At 43.1% G+C, this 19,674-nt stretch overlaps 1 protein-coding gene and 1 long non-coding RNA gene across 6 annotated transcripts in view; one reads left to right on the top strand and one right to left on the bottom strand.

Annotated features, from left to right (window-relative positions):
• FBXW7 (F-box and WD repeat domain containing 7) overlaps nt 1-19,674 on the bottom strand; it is a 181,735-nt gene that overhangs the window by 30,632 nt on the left and 131,429 nt on the right. For 3 of the 4 annotated variants that reach the window (XM_068137287.1, XM_068137286.1, XM_068137289.1), the window contains one exon: nt 622-704. In XM_068137287.1, the coding sequence (XP_067993388.1) occupies nt 622-704 (83 nt within the window). Of the gene's footprint in view, nt 1-621; nt 705-3,140; nt 3,365-19,674 lie in introns of those variants that run through there. The other variant, XM_068137288.1, reaches the window with a different exon arrangement.
• LOC137461461 (uncharacterized) lies at nt 3,522-13,569 on the top strand. 2 transcript variants are annotated; one of them, XR_010993386.1, is made up of 3 exons: nt 3,522-4,168; nt 9,398-9,517; nt 13,467-13,569. It is a non-coding gene; the product is annotated as an uncharacterized lncRNA (long non-coding RNA). The 2 variants fall into 2 exon arrangements; XR_010993387.1 differs by lacking the exon at nt 13,467-13,569 and adding an exon at nt 10,726-10,961.

Raw genomic sequence — 19,674 nt, 5'->3', positions numbered from 1 at the left:
AAATGCAGTTGCAAGGTCTGCACTCAGGGCCTACTCTACCACAGCCTCTCAAGTTTAGGAGTGCTTTACCCCACAAAGCATCTGACCAGAACAGCAGCAATTATTTATGCAATCTGGTCCCATTTAGGACTAGTAAGGGAGCAGAGTAAAACCCATAATGCTTTCACGTTGTGGATAACAAGGACGTGTGTGTTCCTGTTAAGATCAGATGGTCTGCTCTGCCTACATAAATTTCCATTCTCTCGTTCTTGTTACCATAGCAAAGTGATACATTTGATCACAGTTTGTAATAGTCTTAGGCTTTATCATTATGTCCCATAAAAAAAAAAAAGTGATTGATTTCATTCCCAAGAATGCTTCATCCCTCAAAAAGTCTTTAAGTAAATGGACATGCTATATTTAGAATGGAACACAAACCTCAACCGAAGAAACGCGAATCTGGTTACTTCCTTAAAACTCATCCTCAGTTCATGCAATTATCTAAGCAATGCCTAAATGTTGATACCACCCTTTCCTTGCTTTACAGCATTTTAACATCAAGAGAAGCCATGAATTTGGCTTAGCATTTCAAAAGATGGGACACACGCAAGAATCAGGATCCAGTGATCTGCACTGTATTACCTTGTGTATTCTGAGACTTTGCAGGGTTTCTTTCCCAGAGAGAAAGAACGGACCTCGGAGCCATGGTCCAACTTTCTCTTCATCTGCAAGGTGAGAGAAGAGCAACACGCATTTAGTTACATGACCAGCCTTACTTTTGCATTCTTCAGTAAAATTAATCAATTCTACCTTTTACTTAAATATTGACTTTCAACAAAGTTGACATTCACAAGAAGCAACATTTTTGGTTGTAGCTTCAATATTGAATCCACGTTTTACACAGGGCACATGTATGTTATTGCTGGGTTAGGGCCCACATTCTATTTTGAATTGCATTCTTTAAACTTTCAAATTTCAATGTGAAAAAGTATACAGCACTCTATCTTGGTTTATTTACTAAACCATTCTCTGTTCTCCTGGGAGGGGAGGGAAAGAACTAAACCAAACCCCTTCACTCTTTGTGTTCAGGTTCATTGCTTAGTCTCACATGGAAATAGTTAAACTTTAGGTAGCCTGCCTGCATGGTAAACAAATAGTCATTTTTGGACCTATAAAGAAGAAATTAAACCATATTTTTTCCTTCTGCCTACCATTTAAGTTTTACACTGAGTACATGTATAGAACTGCAGTAAAACTGACAGGTTAAGTCACATTTTTACAAGAAGGGTTAGGATGAAAAACATTAAACCTTGGTTTTGAATGTCACCCGCAATTAGATATGATCAAAACCAACTAATGACCAGGGCAGCTGCTAAAAGGGGAAGCCAGCCTGCAAAAATTACCAAAGAGATGGAAACCAGTGAGAGCCATATTTATTCAGTCAGACAAATAAAGATTACTTTCTGCCTGCCTGGGTAATCTTTAACCACAGGCTTTTGGATTCAATGAGACGTACGTATGCCAAATGAAATTTTTGAGTTTTCTCTTGGTTTTCCTTTTTTAAGACATGACACACCAAAACCCTTCAGCCAGATGAATGCTTACTGATGTTTACAACTGCAAGCTGCAAAATACATAAACTACTTGTATTACAATTCAGAATCTAGTTGGACCATTTGCTCCCTTTAAAAAATAAATTATCATGTTTAGGGTAAGAGTTTAAAAGTTACCCTCTTTCTTACATAATTGATCTGATCTTTTTCAATGCTGCATCGTAACATAGCTATTTAACCATTTACTGTAACAGCCTGCCTACCTAAAAATGACACACCGGCACCCAACAGGCTTCTCTAGTGCATATGGAGTGTATATGGTCTGTATACTTCTGTTGTGATTTTTATTTTTGACTTTTAAAATACCTTTATGGGTTTCCCTAGAAACAGTCACTGAAGATTTTGTGTTTTACACTGCTAGAAAAGCTAAGGTTAACTAGTCTCATTCTTACAGTCACAGCCGTAAGGCACCCACAAGAGCTTCCCTTGTAGCAGTGTTTTCTTGCCATGCCTCACTTGGGACACTCCACAGCATTTCATCAGACGTGCATTCAGCCAGAACCACCCTGAGCACTGATAAACCACCAGCCTCAACCTCACTGCTTGCCCATGCCCCAGGAAGAGCAGCCTTCCCCCAAGCTTCCCCAAGAAAACCAGTTGTAAGCATCACTGAAAATAATGGATACCATCTTTTATGACTGTGCTAGACGGGTGAGCCATCAGAATTACTGGAAGCACAAATAAGATGTTTAAGCATAAATTTCAGTATTTGATGTCAGACTTTTCAGAAAGAATTTCTCTTGTACAAGGAAAATGTTTATTTCCAGCTTGGCTTTCTGAGAGGTTATAGTCATCCTCATCATATTTCCCTTCTGCTTCCCTTAAGAGGGAGATGCAGTTTTCCAAAAAACCCCAGACCTTAAAAATAAGAAGTATGAAGCCTGCAGTAGAATAAGCAGTTACAAGGATTTACTCTTTTACATTAATAAAGAAAACATTATGCAGCTCTCTATTCCATTGCCTAGTAATGGTTTCACCTGCTTATTTTGGTTGGTGTGTTTTTTCTCAGGTATTTTAGGGAACTTTTTCACGGGGTCCACCACACAGCAGACTTTCAGCATCTCAAAAGGTACTAAGCAAATACATGGTCAAAAATGTCGTTTACCATATGAAGAAGATAAAACTTTCTCTACATCAGAGAGACCTAGTGATAAGATTTAGACACCAATAAGGGATCCGTGTAGCCGAAAAACAGAAACCGCCGAGCGAGCATCCCCGTAAATATTTATTCTGTCGCCAGGAAAACCCAACTCCCGTAGACAACGTTTATTTATCGAAATAATTGGAGACTGCAGTCTATTAAAAAAGAAGAGAAGGGCAGGGACCTGCGTTCCGCATCCCCACCCGCCCCAAGTGCTGGCAGCGCTCCCCGGCCGCGCACTGCAGACCCCGCCGAGCGCCAGCCCGCGCCTCCGCCGCCGGCACGTTTCCGCCCGCGGAGCGGCGCCGCGGAAAACGCGCGGCACCCCCCGGCTCGGGCCTCGACCCCTGCTCCTCCCTCCTTCCGCGGGCGCGTAGCCGGGTCGGGGGGAAGGAGCGGCCACTCACTTTATAGAAGATCATCTTGAGGGTGCCGTAGAAGCCCATGGTGTCGGCGCGCTTCCCCTTGCGCGGCTGCGGCGCCCCGCGGGCCCGGCGGCCGGGCAGGCGCTGGCAGTACAGCCCCTTCTCCGGCAGGTAGGTCACCGCCTCCCGCGCCGACATGCTCGGGCACGGCGGGCGGCGGCGGCGCGGCTCGGCCCGGCTCCGCTCGCCTCGGCCCTGCCCTGCCTGCGCCGCGCGGAGCCCGGCTGCCGCTGCCCGCCCGCCCGCCTCCTCCCCGCCTCCCGCTCCCCCCGCGCCCGCCCCGTCCCTCCCTCCCCGCCCGCCTCCGCAGCGGCGGCGCGGCACTGCGGGCTGCGCGGCCGGCAGGGAGCCCGCGGGGCGCGGCGGCGAGAAGCCACCCCCCTCCCGGGACGACGGAGGGAAGAAAACAGCGCTGCGTGGGTTGGGGTTATCCCTCTCCTCCCTCCCTCATTTCTTCCCCCTTAACCCCCAAACCGCGGGGAGGACGGGGCCTGACCCCCAGCCCTCGCTGTATTCCTTCTGTGCCGTACGCTTCCCGGTTTTCCAAGTGAGAGCAAAACAAGCTCATTTCCACTAATTATAATTGCACCGCCGCCCTCGGGGAGCCCAGCTGGACTCGTACGTGACTGCAGACCCCGGACGGACGCAAATTATCCTTCCCAAGTGCGGGTAATTTTAGAATGATTTGGAACGCACTACGGCCGTGCCTGGGAAAAAGAGGCTGAAATACCCTCTATTGGCTAAACAATAGAATAAACGGGGTTTGAGGGTTTCGGAGTCGGAAGGCTCGAATCCAGCAGTTACGTAACACACAGTAAAATCCCCGTTCCCAGAACGGGGCGGCGGGGCCGTTCCCGGGAAAGGTGCCGGGTTCCCGGCGCACCAGTAGCAGCCCCCATGCGCACCCGCGCCGCTCAGAGCCCTCAGGCCACACCGAGCCATCTTAGCTTCGTCTGCAGTCCTGGGGAAGTCTCACCTCCGTTTCAGTGACTGCGTAAGGAAAGTCCCAGGTAATTACTTACTAAAGAACGCTCCTTTTTCGGTCCTTCCCTGCTCTGTGCACATCAACAAACCTGTGCGGCTCACCCTGACTGTTCGATTCAAGGGCACGGGAGCTCCCGACATAGGGTTGGGCTGTCAGACAGACACCTGCACCAGCAGCTAGGCAGTTTAGGGTTTTGCAGTTTCTATACAGACAAATTAGAGTCTCCAGCTTCTGCAACTTTTCCTTGGTGCCTTTTTGGTTGGTTTTGTTTTCCCCTCCCGCAAAGTTTTCTGCCCAAGTTCAGAGCAGAGTATGCCTAGAGCACCCTCTGAAGCTCCCCTGTAATTTTACCCAGGTGCAGTGTGAAAGGGAGATGCTCAGCAGCCTTCCAGACTGATATACTCAAATAGAAGCAATTACATGGCCTGAGGGGAAATAATCTTGATGACCCGAAGCAGTACAGAAAAAAAAAAAAAGAGCATACATCTAAATGAGTACGATTAGTTTTGGTAAAATGTGTCAAGTTTATGCATTAGTACTAAAACAACAACAACAACAAAAAACACTCCACAAAAAAACCCCAACCAACCACAGAAAACCCACACTGCACCACTCTCCTATGTATTGCAACTTTATAGTACCTAAGTGTTAGCACACTTGGATAAAGCAAAATCACTACCAAGCTCCTGTTTCTACACAGTTCTATGTATCTCCCATCCAGCACTGAGTCCTTGTAGTCTTTTTTTTTTGTCTCCCGGTGAAAATGGTTCTGCCCATCAAATCTTGGCATTTATGCCATTATCCATTAAACAGCAGTGCTGTATATTTTATGAGAACAAAATGGTCTTGAGTTGACTTCATACCTCAGATATGAACAGAGCTGTACATATCCCAGGAGACTATTACTGTCTTCCTTTGCTAGCACATCACATGCAAAGGGGAAGGAAAAAAGAAACATCGGCTGCATATACACATTAAATAATCACAGGAAGCAAATTAATACCCAAATCATCAGAGTAAGAAATAATTTCAGCATTACTGCTGTGGGGATTTCAAAGTACTTCATACACATGCATGCATAATATCCTGTAGTGTTCACCACTATTTCTGCCCCTTCCCTCATCTGTGAGGGGGGGGGATGATGGCCTCTCTTCCTCCAGCTTTGCAGCGGGGACTAGCAGGAAAACCTCAGGGATCAGCCTCTCCCTCAGCCCAAATGCAAGTGTAGCCTGACAGCATAACTAGATTTATCTTTTGAACAAATTGCGCTTCAAAGTAAGCAGTCAATGAGTTGAATGATAATTAGAAATTACTATTTTCCTCTTTTGGAGTTCTGCTATTGCCGATTCCTTCCTTTTTGATAATGATTGGCAGACATTCTCTTATGGCAAAAAATCCCACTGACTTCACTACTAATCTCTTTACCTCAGTCAAGGCCCACATAGTAACTGCAACAATCATTTGCTAGTGGTAGGAAACTTGGTATTTCAGATACGTATTCTGTGCAAAAGGTTTGGGGTTTTTCCTACATGTACCAGTTTTTTGACATTTGAATGGTGGCCATCTCTTATCCAGCAGTTTCCCTTTCTCAGAGCAAAAACTGCATATAGATATGGCTCTGGCTCTCACATAATCACTATTTTCCCTCTATAGTCATACTGCTTTCAATTCTTTACAAATAAATAATCATCCTCTCTACTGCAAATTAAGTTTGATAGTCTCAAGTAATTGCAAGACTCCTTCTCCCACAGCCTGGGTGCTCTGTAGTTGATGGAGGGGAACATGTTCCAGTAGAGGCTAAGGGCATCTACTGTTAGGCTTCTGCTCTAAACTGCTGTCTATAAAGGGCTTTTGCTCTCTCCCTTGACTTTGAGGACTCCCTTGTCCTCAGAAAAGTGTACTGTCATGAACACACCACACTGTCCACTGCAAGAAATTGCTACAGGCTTTGCAAATGTAGTGAGGGAGCTGCCCAACCCAGGAAGACTGACTGGAGCAGCAGGTCACACAGCTTCACCCGCTTCACCCTGCACACTCCTGGAAAATACAGCAATGGAGGAATAAGACCTCAACCCCTCAGATGCTTTTAAAAGCCTGACAGGAAGAAGCAGAGAAAGCATTCACTTATCTCTCTACTGGCATTTGCAATAGTATTTCTTGCAGTAACTTAATATGCTCTAAGAATACTTAATGGTATGAAGTAAATGCTCTTCACAGGATACACTGAGGAAGAGTATGGTTTATAAAGCAAGGTTAAAGAGAAAAATAAGAAGTTCCTGTGTTTCTTTTCCTATTTGATATATGCTCAACTGCAAAGGTTGGCTTATTTTATTTAAGCTGAAGATAATTTCCCAAGTTTTTAAAGCCATGAACAGCATACAATTCGTGGCATTTAGAAAAATGTCTACCCCAAAATTACACAGTTTCCAGTGGACACAAGTCCAATCTCGTTTTCTGTCAGTACTGCCAGCTCTTAATTAATAAAAATTCACACCATCCAATTCTTTTCCTGTTGGCAACATTTCTAGCACCTTTACCAGTTTGTCATGTGGCATGCTGTAATTAAGACAGTCTATTACTTCTAATGAAAGACTAGAATGAATTACAGAAGTCACCCGCAGAGCTGTATAATCCCCAGAAGAACAGAGATTACAGTGCAACAGACCAAAGAAACAACATTTTTTTTTGGTTTTGTTTTTCAGTTGGAGAACATTTTTGAGTGGAGAGACCACAGGGCAATCTGGCCATGGTAATGGCCAGTCAGCATTTTGGAAGTACACTGGTACTTCAACCACGGTATGCAAAACCTGTAACTGGCATTTCACATACACATACGTGCTTGAGGAACATAACATGTGCAGAAGGAACTGTGGAACAGTATGGTTTGGTATCTCCATTAATATTGGTAAATGCATCATTCATGATGGTGCCAGAAGGGATTCTGTGTACTCTGCACATTTAGCAGATGCTCAGCAGACTGACTCTTTTAGAAACATTTCAGAGGGATTTCTGTGTGTTGTCTAATAGGATTGCATTTTTTTCCACCCAGAAAACCAAACACCCTAATCAAGGCGGGGCAAATCCTTAGATGCATAAGATTTACCCTGGAGACAGTGAAGATGACCCAGAAAGGACAGTCATGCCTAGTTACTTTTTCCCTTCCTCAGATTTGGATTTGCTTAGGTTTTAAACACTTCCCTTCTGCTTGGTAATCTAGTTTGGGCAGCTGTAGCAGCCAGCACTTTGTCTTCTATAGTTGAACTCTTCATCTGACCACATACTTCATTTAATTTGCCAAATGCTCCCATTGAGGCAAGAGTCTGGCCCCAGAGAGGTACTTCTGCCATCTGCTTTAGACCTTTAACTGGAGGTTAGCTTAGCACACTTACATTTAAAAAACCTAAGCTCCCTATTCAGTTCATGAGAAAGGCAGGTCCCAGAGTCCAACTTGTATAAAGTATTAGAAGAAGAAAAAATACTGTATACAATAGCAAGTGTTAAGCATGTTCCAAAGTAATTCAAGACAAGTCTTTACAAAAGGGCACCACTATTTTGCTATCAGATCTTTTTCTTTTTGAACATACGAAATTAAACAAACGATCCACTGGGATTTCCATGTTCTCATTGCTTCAACTGGTTCATCCTGGGCAAGGCAATGGCCTTAAGGCTGTTGCTTATTTAGGATTGATAGCATGCATTCTAGGTGCCCAGCTAGAGCAATTTTACAGGTAAAATCTATACCTTTGGGGAGAGTGAGACAGAGTTTTATGACACTGACCAATTAAGGATTACAGGTGGAGCTCAAGAGGACTGTGTATGAGGCACCTTATCACTCAGGTGGTAACCACATGTTTGTGTAGTATATACAACTAGTATTGATGCAACAGAACACACTTGAAGAAATGAATTTAAGTGCACCAGTTTGTGACCAACAGCTGCTATGCTCCAAGTATGAAGAAAGAAAAAGTGCAACCTGGCTCCTTGGAAGCAGTTTAGATGGAGGAGTTTCTACTCAATTTACTTAGAGAGGTCTACGCCAGCAAGTTTGCTTCAACACAATTACAGAAAGAAATTCAGACTTATGATTTTGTGTAGTGCAAGTCAAACACATTCCTGCACATTGCAGTATGACTGATCAGTAGCTTACTGAATGACAGTTTTGGAGTACTGATGAACTCAAGGTGTGAAATGAAGTAGGGAAAGCAACAGAACTCTATTAAGGGAGGAAAGACACACAGACACGACAGAAAATTGCACAAAGTCTTCTAAAGCTTACTTAAATGGAGTTGGGAATACATATTGCAAAGTATGATAGGTACTGCTGAATTGTTTTCCTATTTGTATAACATTTCTTGGTGAAGCATTTTGAACATTGCTTTCAAACAGAAATTTGCCACCCATTATTCTTCTTTATTTCCATGCAAAGTAAGGCACTGTAGTTAAAACTGTAAATAGCTCCTAGGTTTTGCTACTGCAGGGAAGGAAATGGCATAAATAGCAACTGAAAAAATCGGGTTAATATTTATTAATAAACTCTGATTTTATTAGAATTGTATGCAATGGATGATAAATGTAGTTTTAAAAGGTGTATCTCTGCATATAGCACAGATTTCCCATAAACCATTTCCTTTTAAAATCTGCCTTTAAAAAAAACCCCAAACACTAAGTTTTAAATATACCATGACAGGATTCAAAAGGTGTGCTAGTTGATGACTGCAAAAATAGCTTTGACAAAGATTTATAGATGGAATGTATGTAACTGCTTTCAGTGTTGGATATTTAGAATAAACTTCTAATTATGTTTTAAGAGCAAGGAGGTTGCAAAAACAGGCTTAATGTAAGATGGCATCACTGTGTCTCCAGAAGAGCAGAACTCCCCTCTGAAGGTCATACTGTTCCTGTCCTCTTTGTTGGTTGCCTGTAGCTGGGCACAGAATTTGCAACATATGCTTGGATGCTTAGGTTATTTTAAAGGAGTACAGCCAAAGCTGTCCTACACCCATTTAAGAAGGATGGTTCCAGGCACTGTTTCTTGCTGGCAACACCAGCTTAAAGATGTCCCAGTCTCATCTGCTCCTTCCCATCCCTGAATGGCTCTTGTCCTTATTTCTGGAGAAACAAGTATCTGTAGAAATGCTCTATGAACGAGATTAACCAATGAGTGAGGAGAAGTAGTGTTAAGTTTCTCCCCCCACTTTTTTTTTCCTATGAGTTTCTGTTTTGTTTTGGCTTTTTGTTTGTTTGTTTTTTCCAGAACTGGTTACTGATTTAATTTTCCACCATGCCTTGACAAACAACTGAGCTAGCAGAAGCAGATGAGAAATTCACAGCCAGAGCACAAACTTCTTGAGCCAGCTACACCGCTGAGAAAAAGGTATGATGAACTGTGACCTCAGTGTCCCACACAGAGAGCATAAGCCTATTATTTACACCTAGAGGCATCATGCTCTTCGCTATAGTTTGATGTGCCAGCACAACCACTAAAAAGCAGTGTCTGTACCCATGGCCACCCTTGGCCATTCATTGCTATGCTTGTGTCACCTTCTCAGGTGTACCACCATAGCCACATATGTCTGTGTGCTCAACTAGGGTGGCAATTGACCTAGGGATGCTTTCTTGCTGGGGTATGTTTCAGCCAGGTCAGATTCTCCTCCTCTCCTCTTCAATGTCCCCAAACCCCAGGAAAGCTATCTTAAATGCTTGCCAAACTATAGCTTTAGGTTAAATGTCAACAATCTGGGGTTCACACTTTGTCCTCCTAATACACAGGGCTGTATTATTACCACACAATGACTTATTTGTCTTGAAAAACATACTTAAGTCTCTATCAAATGGAAATTGACACTGAAATACTAAAGTTTTATCATAAACCAAGCACCACAAGGTGAACCACAGGCAGGGTGGGTAATGTCAACCTTCCTTAAACATGTCATGTTAAAACCCTAGGGAACCTGTCTGATTAGAACTGTGTATTATTTCACTAAAAAGCGATAACAAAACAAACAACCAACTTCCCCCCCCCCCAACCAACCAACCCCCCCAAACCACTCTATTCCTAAAACATTTATTTGCTTGTTAAAGAGAAAGTGAAGACCAAAATATCAATGGAGCTAGGCTTCACATTGCTTTTAATTCCCTATGACAGTAACCACATGCAAGTTTCCTACAGAGAAATCTTGTATGGTTTGTTTTAAAACTAGTAATATTATCATATAATAAACATTTTTCATAATGCATATACATAAGGAGCAGAGTTAAGGTTGCTAATGCAACCTGCACTTTCAAATGCTTGACTGCTTTCTGTGCAACAGGGACATTATGAGTCGCTTTTTTGTGTTTTGTGTCTACACAGTATTGTTACATTATTCATTTTTCAAAAGGGAAGGAGGCATTTCATTTGCATTTTGCAAAACATTCGCTAATGGCAGCAGATCTTCTTAAGAACTGCCTCCATTCATTGCACTCCTATTAAAGTTAACTGTAATCTATTTATTATATCATTAAACTTAATATATTGTAAGGCAAATTCTATTTATAGATGCAGTAATAGCTGCGTTAATCACTCAAGTTCACATTGAACAGGACTGTGCTCCTGAAACACAGCAGCAGTTGCTTCAGCGACCAAAGTACATCACTAAATTTCCCCAGGAGATGACCTTGCATGCTACATCCTGCACCAACCTGAGTGACACTGCTAGGCTGCTGTGGCCAGCCAGCCTGAGGTCACCCTGCCCTGCCGAACAGCCCCTGCAACCTGCTGGCACCCAGGCTTGCTCCGTGGAGGAAGCTGGTAATGTGCATCCCATCAGGGTCCTCCCTTGACCCACCCTTCTGGATATCCTAACACACTACTGAAGTCAAGGGCATGCCTGCATGGCCTGCCACGCCAGCAGCCAGATGCCACCTGTGCACCGGGGATTCAGCTTGGGGCAATACAAAGAAAGGAGTCTGCACCTTACTCTTTGAGTGCTTATAGAGTCACTTTCTGAAAGAGCACCCTTGGGCTCTATTTTCAGTAGTTTCATCTTATCTTCCTGTTCTAGTAATTTCCACAGATTTTGCCTGTGACTTATACCATCAAGATACAAAACCATGCACTTGACGTTGTTCTTGAATTCTATCGGTGCACAAAGCACAAGCCCTTCTTGGTGATCAACAGATGAGGACCACAATACTCACCCTCACAAAAAAAATAAATAAAAGAATCCTTAGAGGGATCAGTTCCTTTTTTAACTTTTTTTTCAACATTTCAACCACAGAGATGAGTTGGTTTGGGGGGTTTGTGCTTCTGGGGGTTTTTTGGTTGGTTGGTTGTGGTTGCTTTTTTTCTAATATTTAGAAGAATGTTTCCAAATTGGGGAAGCAAGCATTTCTGCCTCTGAACACAAGTGGTCAAACTGTTTCCACTCAAATAGCAGTAGATGGGGAAATCACCTTTGTAAAGAAAATTCTGCTTGGACTTAGAAGGCTTTCCAAAAATACCTGTCCATCGCACTGAATACAAATAGACCACTGCTATCTACTGCCTTTTTCTGTTGAGTTTTCCTTTTATTTTTTTTTCCCCCCAGAGATAGCTTAATTCTGCCTGCCAAGAGGAGTGCTTATTTATCTGGCATAATCTACAGAAGTCTATAAGTCTATTTACAGAACAGTTTCTGCCCCTCATTTGTGGTACATGAGAATGATAAGGAGTCAGTGGTGAGCCTTTAGGCTACAAACAGAACAATTCCTGGAATTACAGATTATACCAGAAGGATTTAGAAAGTATTTAAAGAAAAAAAACCAAACTATTAAAAATGTCAAATCTCTTTTCCTGCTTGCATTACCTAAAGAGAGTATAAAGACTACAAAACCAAGTACTCAGAGGAGTTTGAAGTGACAGGTGTAAGATGCTTGTAGTCCTAAAAAGCTGCTTACCAAGACAGCCCCGTGCACAGAGCATACTAAGTAAGAGAGAATCTGTGGAAAAACACAGTATCTGAGGTTGCAATTTATGATACATTGTTACCCATATGTGCACATGCATCAAGTTTCTAAAGGCAAACTTAGGAATGTTTTCAGCGTGGCATCCTGGCAGGATTTTATTATGTCATGGGAATTTAATCTCTCCCCCTCCAATCATGTGGCAACATGGTACTTCCCTGCTTGGTAACATGGAACAACCTGAACTGCTATGTGATGCCCCACTGCTGCAGATAACCAGCAGTGAAGAACACAGCAGGATGAAATCCTTGGTGCAACAGCACTGCAGGAAGGTGAAATGTGATGTACCAGTATGTTTCAGGGCAGTCTGCTGATATCACATGCTTAGGATCCATGAATCTCAGCTTTAGAGAGGAGTTTGTTCTGTGAATATCTGTGAACCTCCTGGGGTTCCCCGCCCCTTCCTCATCCTTGCTTCTCTGTAGTCACCAGCCCCCAAGCCCTCCATTCACCTGCCTTCCACTTGCTATATCAATCTCTTGGCCCAGCAATTCCCCATTACTTTCCTCTCACCTGCCCTCTCCACAGCACCTCAGTCTAAGATGACATATTGTCTCACCTTCTTACTCCTTTCCTTTTCTACCCTCTTCCACTGTTTTCTCCTTCCCTAGAATTCAAGGGAAGAATTTGTCTGTACTATGTCCAAGCTTCAGCAAGGGGGAACATGTCTGGGCTGCAGCACATCAGAGGGTATTTGGCTTTTTCCCCCCATACTTGGCCACAACTGCAGAGCAGCTGGAAGCAGCCACTGCAGGGAAGATGCTGCTCTGCCCACATTGCCTTTGGGTACAGCCTACTCAGTGAGTGCAGGAGAAAGGTGCATTTCGGTTTGGTCCACACCATGACCTGGCAGGACACAGACTCTTTGCAGCCCAAAGTATCTCTGGCAGACAAATGGTCATTTTTCCATAACACACACTGCCCTGCTGGTAAGCAACAGCTATAAAGGGGACAATTACACATTATACCTGCTTGATTCTGCTTCCTTTCTCACCACAACCCATGCTTACAGTAGAGCACAGAGAAGGGAATTTACTCATCTTCCAGGAGCTCTCATGATTTATTGCCATGACAACTCTCCCCTCTCCAGAGGGCTGGGGGAGCCACAATGGAAGGTGGTTTCCCCCCAGCACATTCTTCCAGCCACAGGGGAATCAATGCCAAACCTTTGCACAGAAGAAAGGAATGCCAAGCACGCTGGGGTCACAACAGATGTTTTGAAGCCTTGCTAACCCGGTGTCATTAACCTTATGCTGTGCAATTTCATGTCAAAAGGGGCTAAAGGCAGAGCAAACAGGCCAGCAAATTTGCCCGGTCTGAATGAACTCTTCCCTGAACAGGTGCTTTCAGTCTAGAAACCATACAACACACTTACCTGCCACTGCAAGAGAAGTAGTATTACACTGCATTACTCAGGGTAAGTAGTCCCTCATCCAGATAAAAGGGATGGGAATTGCTAATAAATTTTTTCTCCCACTAAATCTAGCATTATTTAGGTAAGATTGCAGATAGGTACCTCTAACACATCTGAGCCCAGGACATATTTAAAACAGGGATCTCTCAAAGAATGCAAAAAGTATGAAAATAATGTGGCACATTTCACAGTGCTTCCAGGATATTTTCAAACAGTATGAAACCTATGAACCACATCAGAAACAAGAAAATGGCTGTACCTGTCCACTGTTGTGTCTAAGCTTCTTCTGGAAAACCAGTAAAAACTGATGCTCCCTTTATCAGACTATAACATTCGTACTTTAATTAAAAAAATACAAGTCAAACCCCTTCATCTCCCTCAAGGAAAACTGCATACAGAAAACTGCAGATAACCTCAGATTTCACACCTTTAACCATTTCACCAAAATTTCTGTCAGCTTGTCAGTTCGGGCTGATGCAGCTGATGCACTCCCAAAACCAATCCATCCACTGCGAGATAAACAGCAAGTCAGTTATCTGAAATCCTAGGGTTTGAAACTTACAGTTTATTTGTTTATAGACAGGATGGAGCAAATTAGAGATTTCAGATTCATTTGCAACCACAAAATTAAATGGCAACCATGGTTTTGAAGTTTGTAACAACATGGAAATTCTTAGTACTTGGCAAATCCTATTACTGAAGGAAATGCAGCTGATCCATTGCTACTGGTTTACCAAAAGTAATGAAACCAATGAAAGACTACAATGCAAAATGTTTAGGAACAGTCCAATTCACCAGTTTGGTCAACTGTAGGTAGAAGTTTGTTCTTTGCATCTTAACTATTTCAATATTCTAGAAAGATGCAAAACATCAAAAACTACTACTTGGAATTAGTGCACAAGAAGAGGAATTTAAAATGCTGCAATAAAGCCTGTGCAAATGTATGTCCTAATTCTATTCCTTCTCTTTTGCTGAAAGCAACTGCTAAAGGATGTTATTAGCTATAACATTGCTAAAATGATGCCAACAATGTTCTAAGAAATCTCTTGGGGTTTTGTTAGTTTTTTTTCCTCCCCATTTTCTTTTCATCATCATATTCCACCTCTAACATTCAATCAGTGCCAAACCACTTTACGTATGCTCCTCTTCCTCACAGAAATGGAAAAAGAATTCCTGCTATACGTCATGGGCCTGCTGATGTGACAGGGAAAGACTGAACGGAGGTGGAAAAGGGAAGTGGGAGGGAGTACAAGAGCACCAGTCTGCAGTCTGGTATTTAGCAGAAGTCAGAGTTTTCTGATCAGAAACCTGGTAGAAATCAAAGTGCAGAGTACCATTAGGTTCCCTGTAATTCAACATCCACCACAAGCTTCACACATAGTGTGGTCTCTTCTCTTTAGTCTGATTCCATACTCAGAGCAAACTAGTGTCTTGAAGACTGGCTGGGATCTGAATATTCCTAATTTTACTATGTACCTCCAACAAAATGTGTTACTAGCCACTGACCAGATCATTTGCTTATCAACCTAAATTTAGGTCTGTATGCAGTTATTCAAATACAGTCTCAGTTGCTAGCTGAATTCCCCCTCGGGACAAGATTTGAAAATGTTCACTTTGGTCCCTTGTAAAGTCATAGAAAATGTTTAGAATATTTGATTTAAAATAAAATTCTAGGAAAAACTCACGTACTGCTTGTATAAATATATTTCCTCGTTAAAATTTGATAAAGACAGTCTTAATAGAATACTACAAGCTCATTCATGCTTTTGAATAAAGTGATTATATTGGCTTCCCAGCTAACTGTTGATGCCTTTTTTATGGCCTGCAGGGACAGGTATGACTCATGCCTATACTGTTCTTCAAAAACTATTTTAAAATGCAGATTTTTTCCACTGGTCTATTGTGCTTTACAAGTAACTGCAAGCTGAAAGAGACTAAATTTAGAAGGCAGACCACTATCACCAGAGGAATTAGAAGCTTCTAGACTGCCCTGATTCAACAAGCTGAATTGGTTGACCAATAAGGAGGACTCTTTTATGTGGATTCCTACTAGATTTCTGACAAACTTCATTCAAAGTCTCTTTTGGTTACAAATTATTTGAAATCCCTATGTTTAGGAACTCCAAATGTGTCTGCAACATCACACTGAGCAGCCCTCTTATTCTCTGGCACGCAAGACTAAAAATCCAAGGCGTTCACCCTAACCTAAGTAGGCTGATACATGAATACTATCTGGTCACAGTCATCTGGCCAAAGTTTGTGGTTTGTTTTTCCTTTTTTAATCAACAACAGTGTTTCATGTGCCTTACACAAAAAGTATATTTACTGATTCTAAATAACACTGAGGATGGTAAAAAGTTCACTTAAAAGAAATCCAACAGCCTCAACTGTAGACTGAGCAATCAACCTGCCAAAGAAAATACAGCAGAAGATACTAACCTTCACTGTAATTCAGAGAGGCACTTTAGGTGCTGCAGATTAGTAGGTTAAAAGCTAAAACAATAAGATACATTTCAACTTAAGATAGGAATGTCAGTCTCCTTATCAGTACAGTCCTTCAAGAGTCCTCTGGAATCCTCTTCCTTTTAGGCAGACAAGCTTCAAATCTGTGGTGAGATGTGTGGGCTACTCAGTTGTGAAAAGCACATGAGGTGCTGTCAGCGTAGTCACATCATTAACTTGAACATGTTTTGTCCTCCTTTATGCAAAATAACGAGGGGGAAAATGCTAAGTACTTGATTTGCCATATTGCATAGGAAAGTTAAATCTCAGCAGGCAAGAATACCAGGAAGCAAGAATATTTACACCAAGATCAGTTCACTTTCCTGTTCCAAACTAGTTAATTACTGTATTACCTGGATCCAGTTAATTAACTGGGTTTTTTTTTTGTTGTTGGTTTGTTTGTTTTTTTTCTTTTACAGCAGGTAGACTGCTGGGTGGTTTGTGTTGTGCTAGAGAAACTTGAATAGTGAGCAGGATTACCTGTAGAGTACTACACACTAAATGTGGGAAAGAGAAAAGAGGAAGACTCATCCAGAGGCTGCACTGATCTAAGACACGGGTCAACAGTTTCAAAACACATAAATCATTTCTTATTTCCAAGTTCCAGGGGACATCTATTACAATTTAAAAGGTATCTCTCTTGAAGACTGGTGATCCTGAAGCTATTCTCCAAGCAGAGGCAGTATACACCAAGGTTAAAGAGATGGCTGTAACAAAAGAAATCTCATTTCAGAAAGAAACAGAAAAATAAAAAACCCCAAACCACAAAACCTATCATAATGGCCCCTTCACCTCTCCACCTGCACAAAAACTGTACATTTTTATTGCAATAGGAAGTGGAACTCTTAACTTAGAAGTTCAGCAGATGCCTGGCCCAAGTAGAGAATGGGGTTATCAGCCCAAGGAGCAGTCATGAAGATTCTGAGAATGACCATCAGGCCAAATCCAATCCTCTCTGTCTTTTGGGAGGCTAGTTTCTTTATCTGCACCTGGCAATTATTATTTGTCTAGTTTTCTATCCACCTAAATATGCTAATACACAAAACGTATTCAGCTCCTCAGAATTTGTGCTCAAAAATGTGCGAATAACTACAGAGATCCCAATAAATGGTTTAAATACAGTTAATCATCTTTTCTCTCTACTGAGGTACCATCAGATTTAGCACTTGAAACAGAATATGTAACTGGTCTCCAAATGAGACCCCACCACACAATCAGCCAGCTGATGGTATTAAGACATTTTTTGAGGGTATTTTGAAATTAGATGGACAAAAGCTGCTACAGTATCATCCATATGGGCCCCTGTCATGTATTTAGCTTATTACTAGTTTAAGTGGTATCATCTCTATGTGAACAATCCAGTCCTGCTCAATGAAAACCTCATCCTGAAAGTATCAACGGATTCCTTCCAGACAATACAAGAATTTCAGGAATGAAAATTAACCACTTAATTCCCAACAAGTCTTTCTAAACCTTCTACCAGTTCTTCCAGCTTTTCATCTCCCCAGAACAAAACCACAGTTCTCAGAAACACTCAGTACTCAGCTAAGAAAAAAATTTCCCAGTGCTCAGATGTTAAGCCCTCCTCCTCCCAGCATTACTGTCTTCATAATGTTTTTAAATGTAAGGGAAAAGAGAAGCACATTGCAGTACTTTCCACATAATACAATTATACAACCTTTTATCTGTATGGTTGCCAGCACAGAATTGCATTATTCCTTTTGAGGCCTTTGGGAATGAGGTGAAAATATTATCTTGATCTGCACTAAACCAGTAACAGAACTGAATATATTTGCTTCTTCATATTAAACTAATTTTAAGAGCTCCTAATAAATTTGTTAGCACATTTTGGAAGTGATACTGAAGCTAGAAAGGCAGAAAGGAGACAGCTCAATGTGTATAATAAGAGCTTGTCCATGGGACAGTCCATGGGACCCGACGGGTTACACCCACGGGTGCTGAGAGAACTGGCAGATGAGGTTGCTAAACCCCTCTCTATTATATTTCAAAAGTCCTGGCAGTCTGGTGAAGTCCCCACAGACTGGAAAAGGGGAAACATTGCCCCCATCTTCAAAAAGGGCAAGAAGGAGGAACCAGGGAACTACAGGCCAGTCAGTCTCACCTCTGTGCCTGGAAAGATCATGGAACAGATCCTCCTGGAGTCACTACTCGCTCAAAAGAATAGTGAAGAGGTGATTGGGAACAGTCAGCATGGCTTTGCCAAGGGCAAATCCTGCCTGACCAACCTGGTGGCCTTCTATGAGCAGGTGACAAAATTAATAGATGAGGGGCGAGCAACTGATGTCATTTACCTGGACCTGAGCAAAGCCTTCGACACTGTCCCACACCACATCCTGGTCTCCAAACTGGTGACACATGGGTTTGATTGGTGGACCACTAGATGGATAAGGAACTGGCTTGATGGCCGCACCCAGAGAGTGGCTGTCAATGGCTCCATGTCCCAGTGGAGGCCAGTGACAAGTGGAGTCCCTCAGGGATCAGTCCTGGGACCTATCTTATTCAACATCTTTGTGGGGGACATGGACAGTGGCATTGAGTGCACCCTCAGCAAGTTTGCTGATGACACCAAGCTGTGTGGTGCAGCAGACACGCTGGAGGGAAGGGAGGCCATCCAGAGGGACCTTGACAGGCTGGAGAGGTGGGCACAGGCCAACCTCATGAAGTTCAATAAGAGCAAGTGCAGGGTCCTGCATCTGGGTCGAGGCAATCCCAGGCACAAATACAGGCTAGGCAGTGACTGGCTGGAGGATAGCCCTGAGGAGAGAGACTTGGGGGTGCTGGTGGACAAAAAGCTCAACATGAGCTCTCAGTGTGCACTTGCAGCCCGCAAAGCCAATCAGATCCTGGGCTGCATCAGGAGAAGTGTGGCTAGCAGGTCGAGGGAGGTGATCCTCCCCCTCTACTCAGCCCTGGTGAGACCCCACCTGGAGTACTGTGTCCAGTTCTGGAGCCCCTATTACAAGAGGGATGTGGAGGTGCTGGAACGTGTCCAGAGAAGGGCCACGAGGATGATCAGAGGGCTGGAGCACCTCTCCTATGAGGACAGACTGAAGGAGTTGGGGCTGTTCAGTCTGCAGAAGAGAAGGCTCCGAGGAGACCTAATTGTCGCCTTCCAGTATCTGAAGGGGGCCTACAGGAAGGCAGGGGAAGGACTTCTCAGGATATCAGGTAGTGATAGGACTAGGGGGAATGGAATGAAGCTGGAGGTGGGGAGATTCAGGCTGGATGTGAGGAGGAGGTTCTTCACCATGAGAGTGGTGAAACCCTGGAATGGGTTGTCCAGGGAGGTGGTCGAGGCCCCGTCCCTGGGGGTGTTTAAGAGCAGGCTGGATGAGGCTCTGTCCAGCCTGATCTAGTGTGGGGTGTCCCTGCCCATGGCAGGGGGGTTGGAACTAGATGATCCTTGTGGTCCCTTCCAACCCTGAATGAAACTATGAAACTATGAAGTAACATCAATATTCCTTGTAATGAAATCACCCTTTCAAAGTAATAACTACTTAAGAGATACAGTACAAACCCCAACTCAGTGGGACCAAATGTTAGGAAGGGCCCACAAGCTGAGGGCTTAGCTAACCTAAAGGAAAGGACCAAAAACCTGGCTGGGAATCAGG

The sequence above is a fragment of the Melanerpes formicivorus genome, unplaced genomic scaffold, assembly GCF_026170545.1.
Source record: "Melanerpes formicivorus ecotype bairdi unplaced genomic scaffold, bMelFor1.0.p_v2 SCAF_4, whole genome shotgun sequence".
Taxonomy (NCBI): Eukaryota; Metazoa; Chordata; class Aves; order Piciformes; family Picidae; genus Melanerpes; species Melanerpes formicivorus.
Note: the sequence above shows the minus strand (reverse complement) of the source record. Positions and strands in the feature narration are given on the sequence as shown.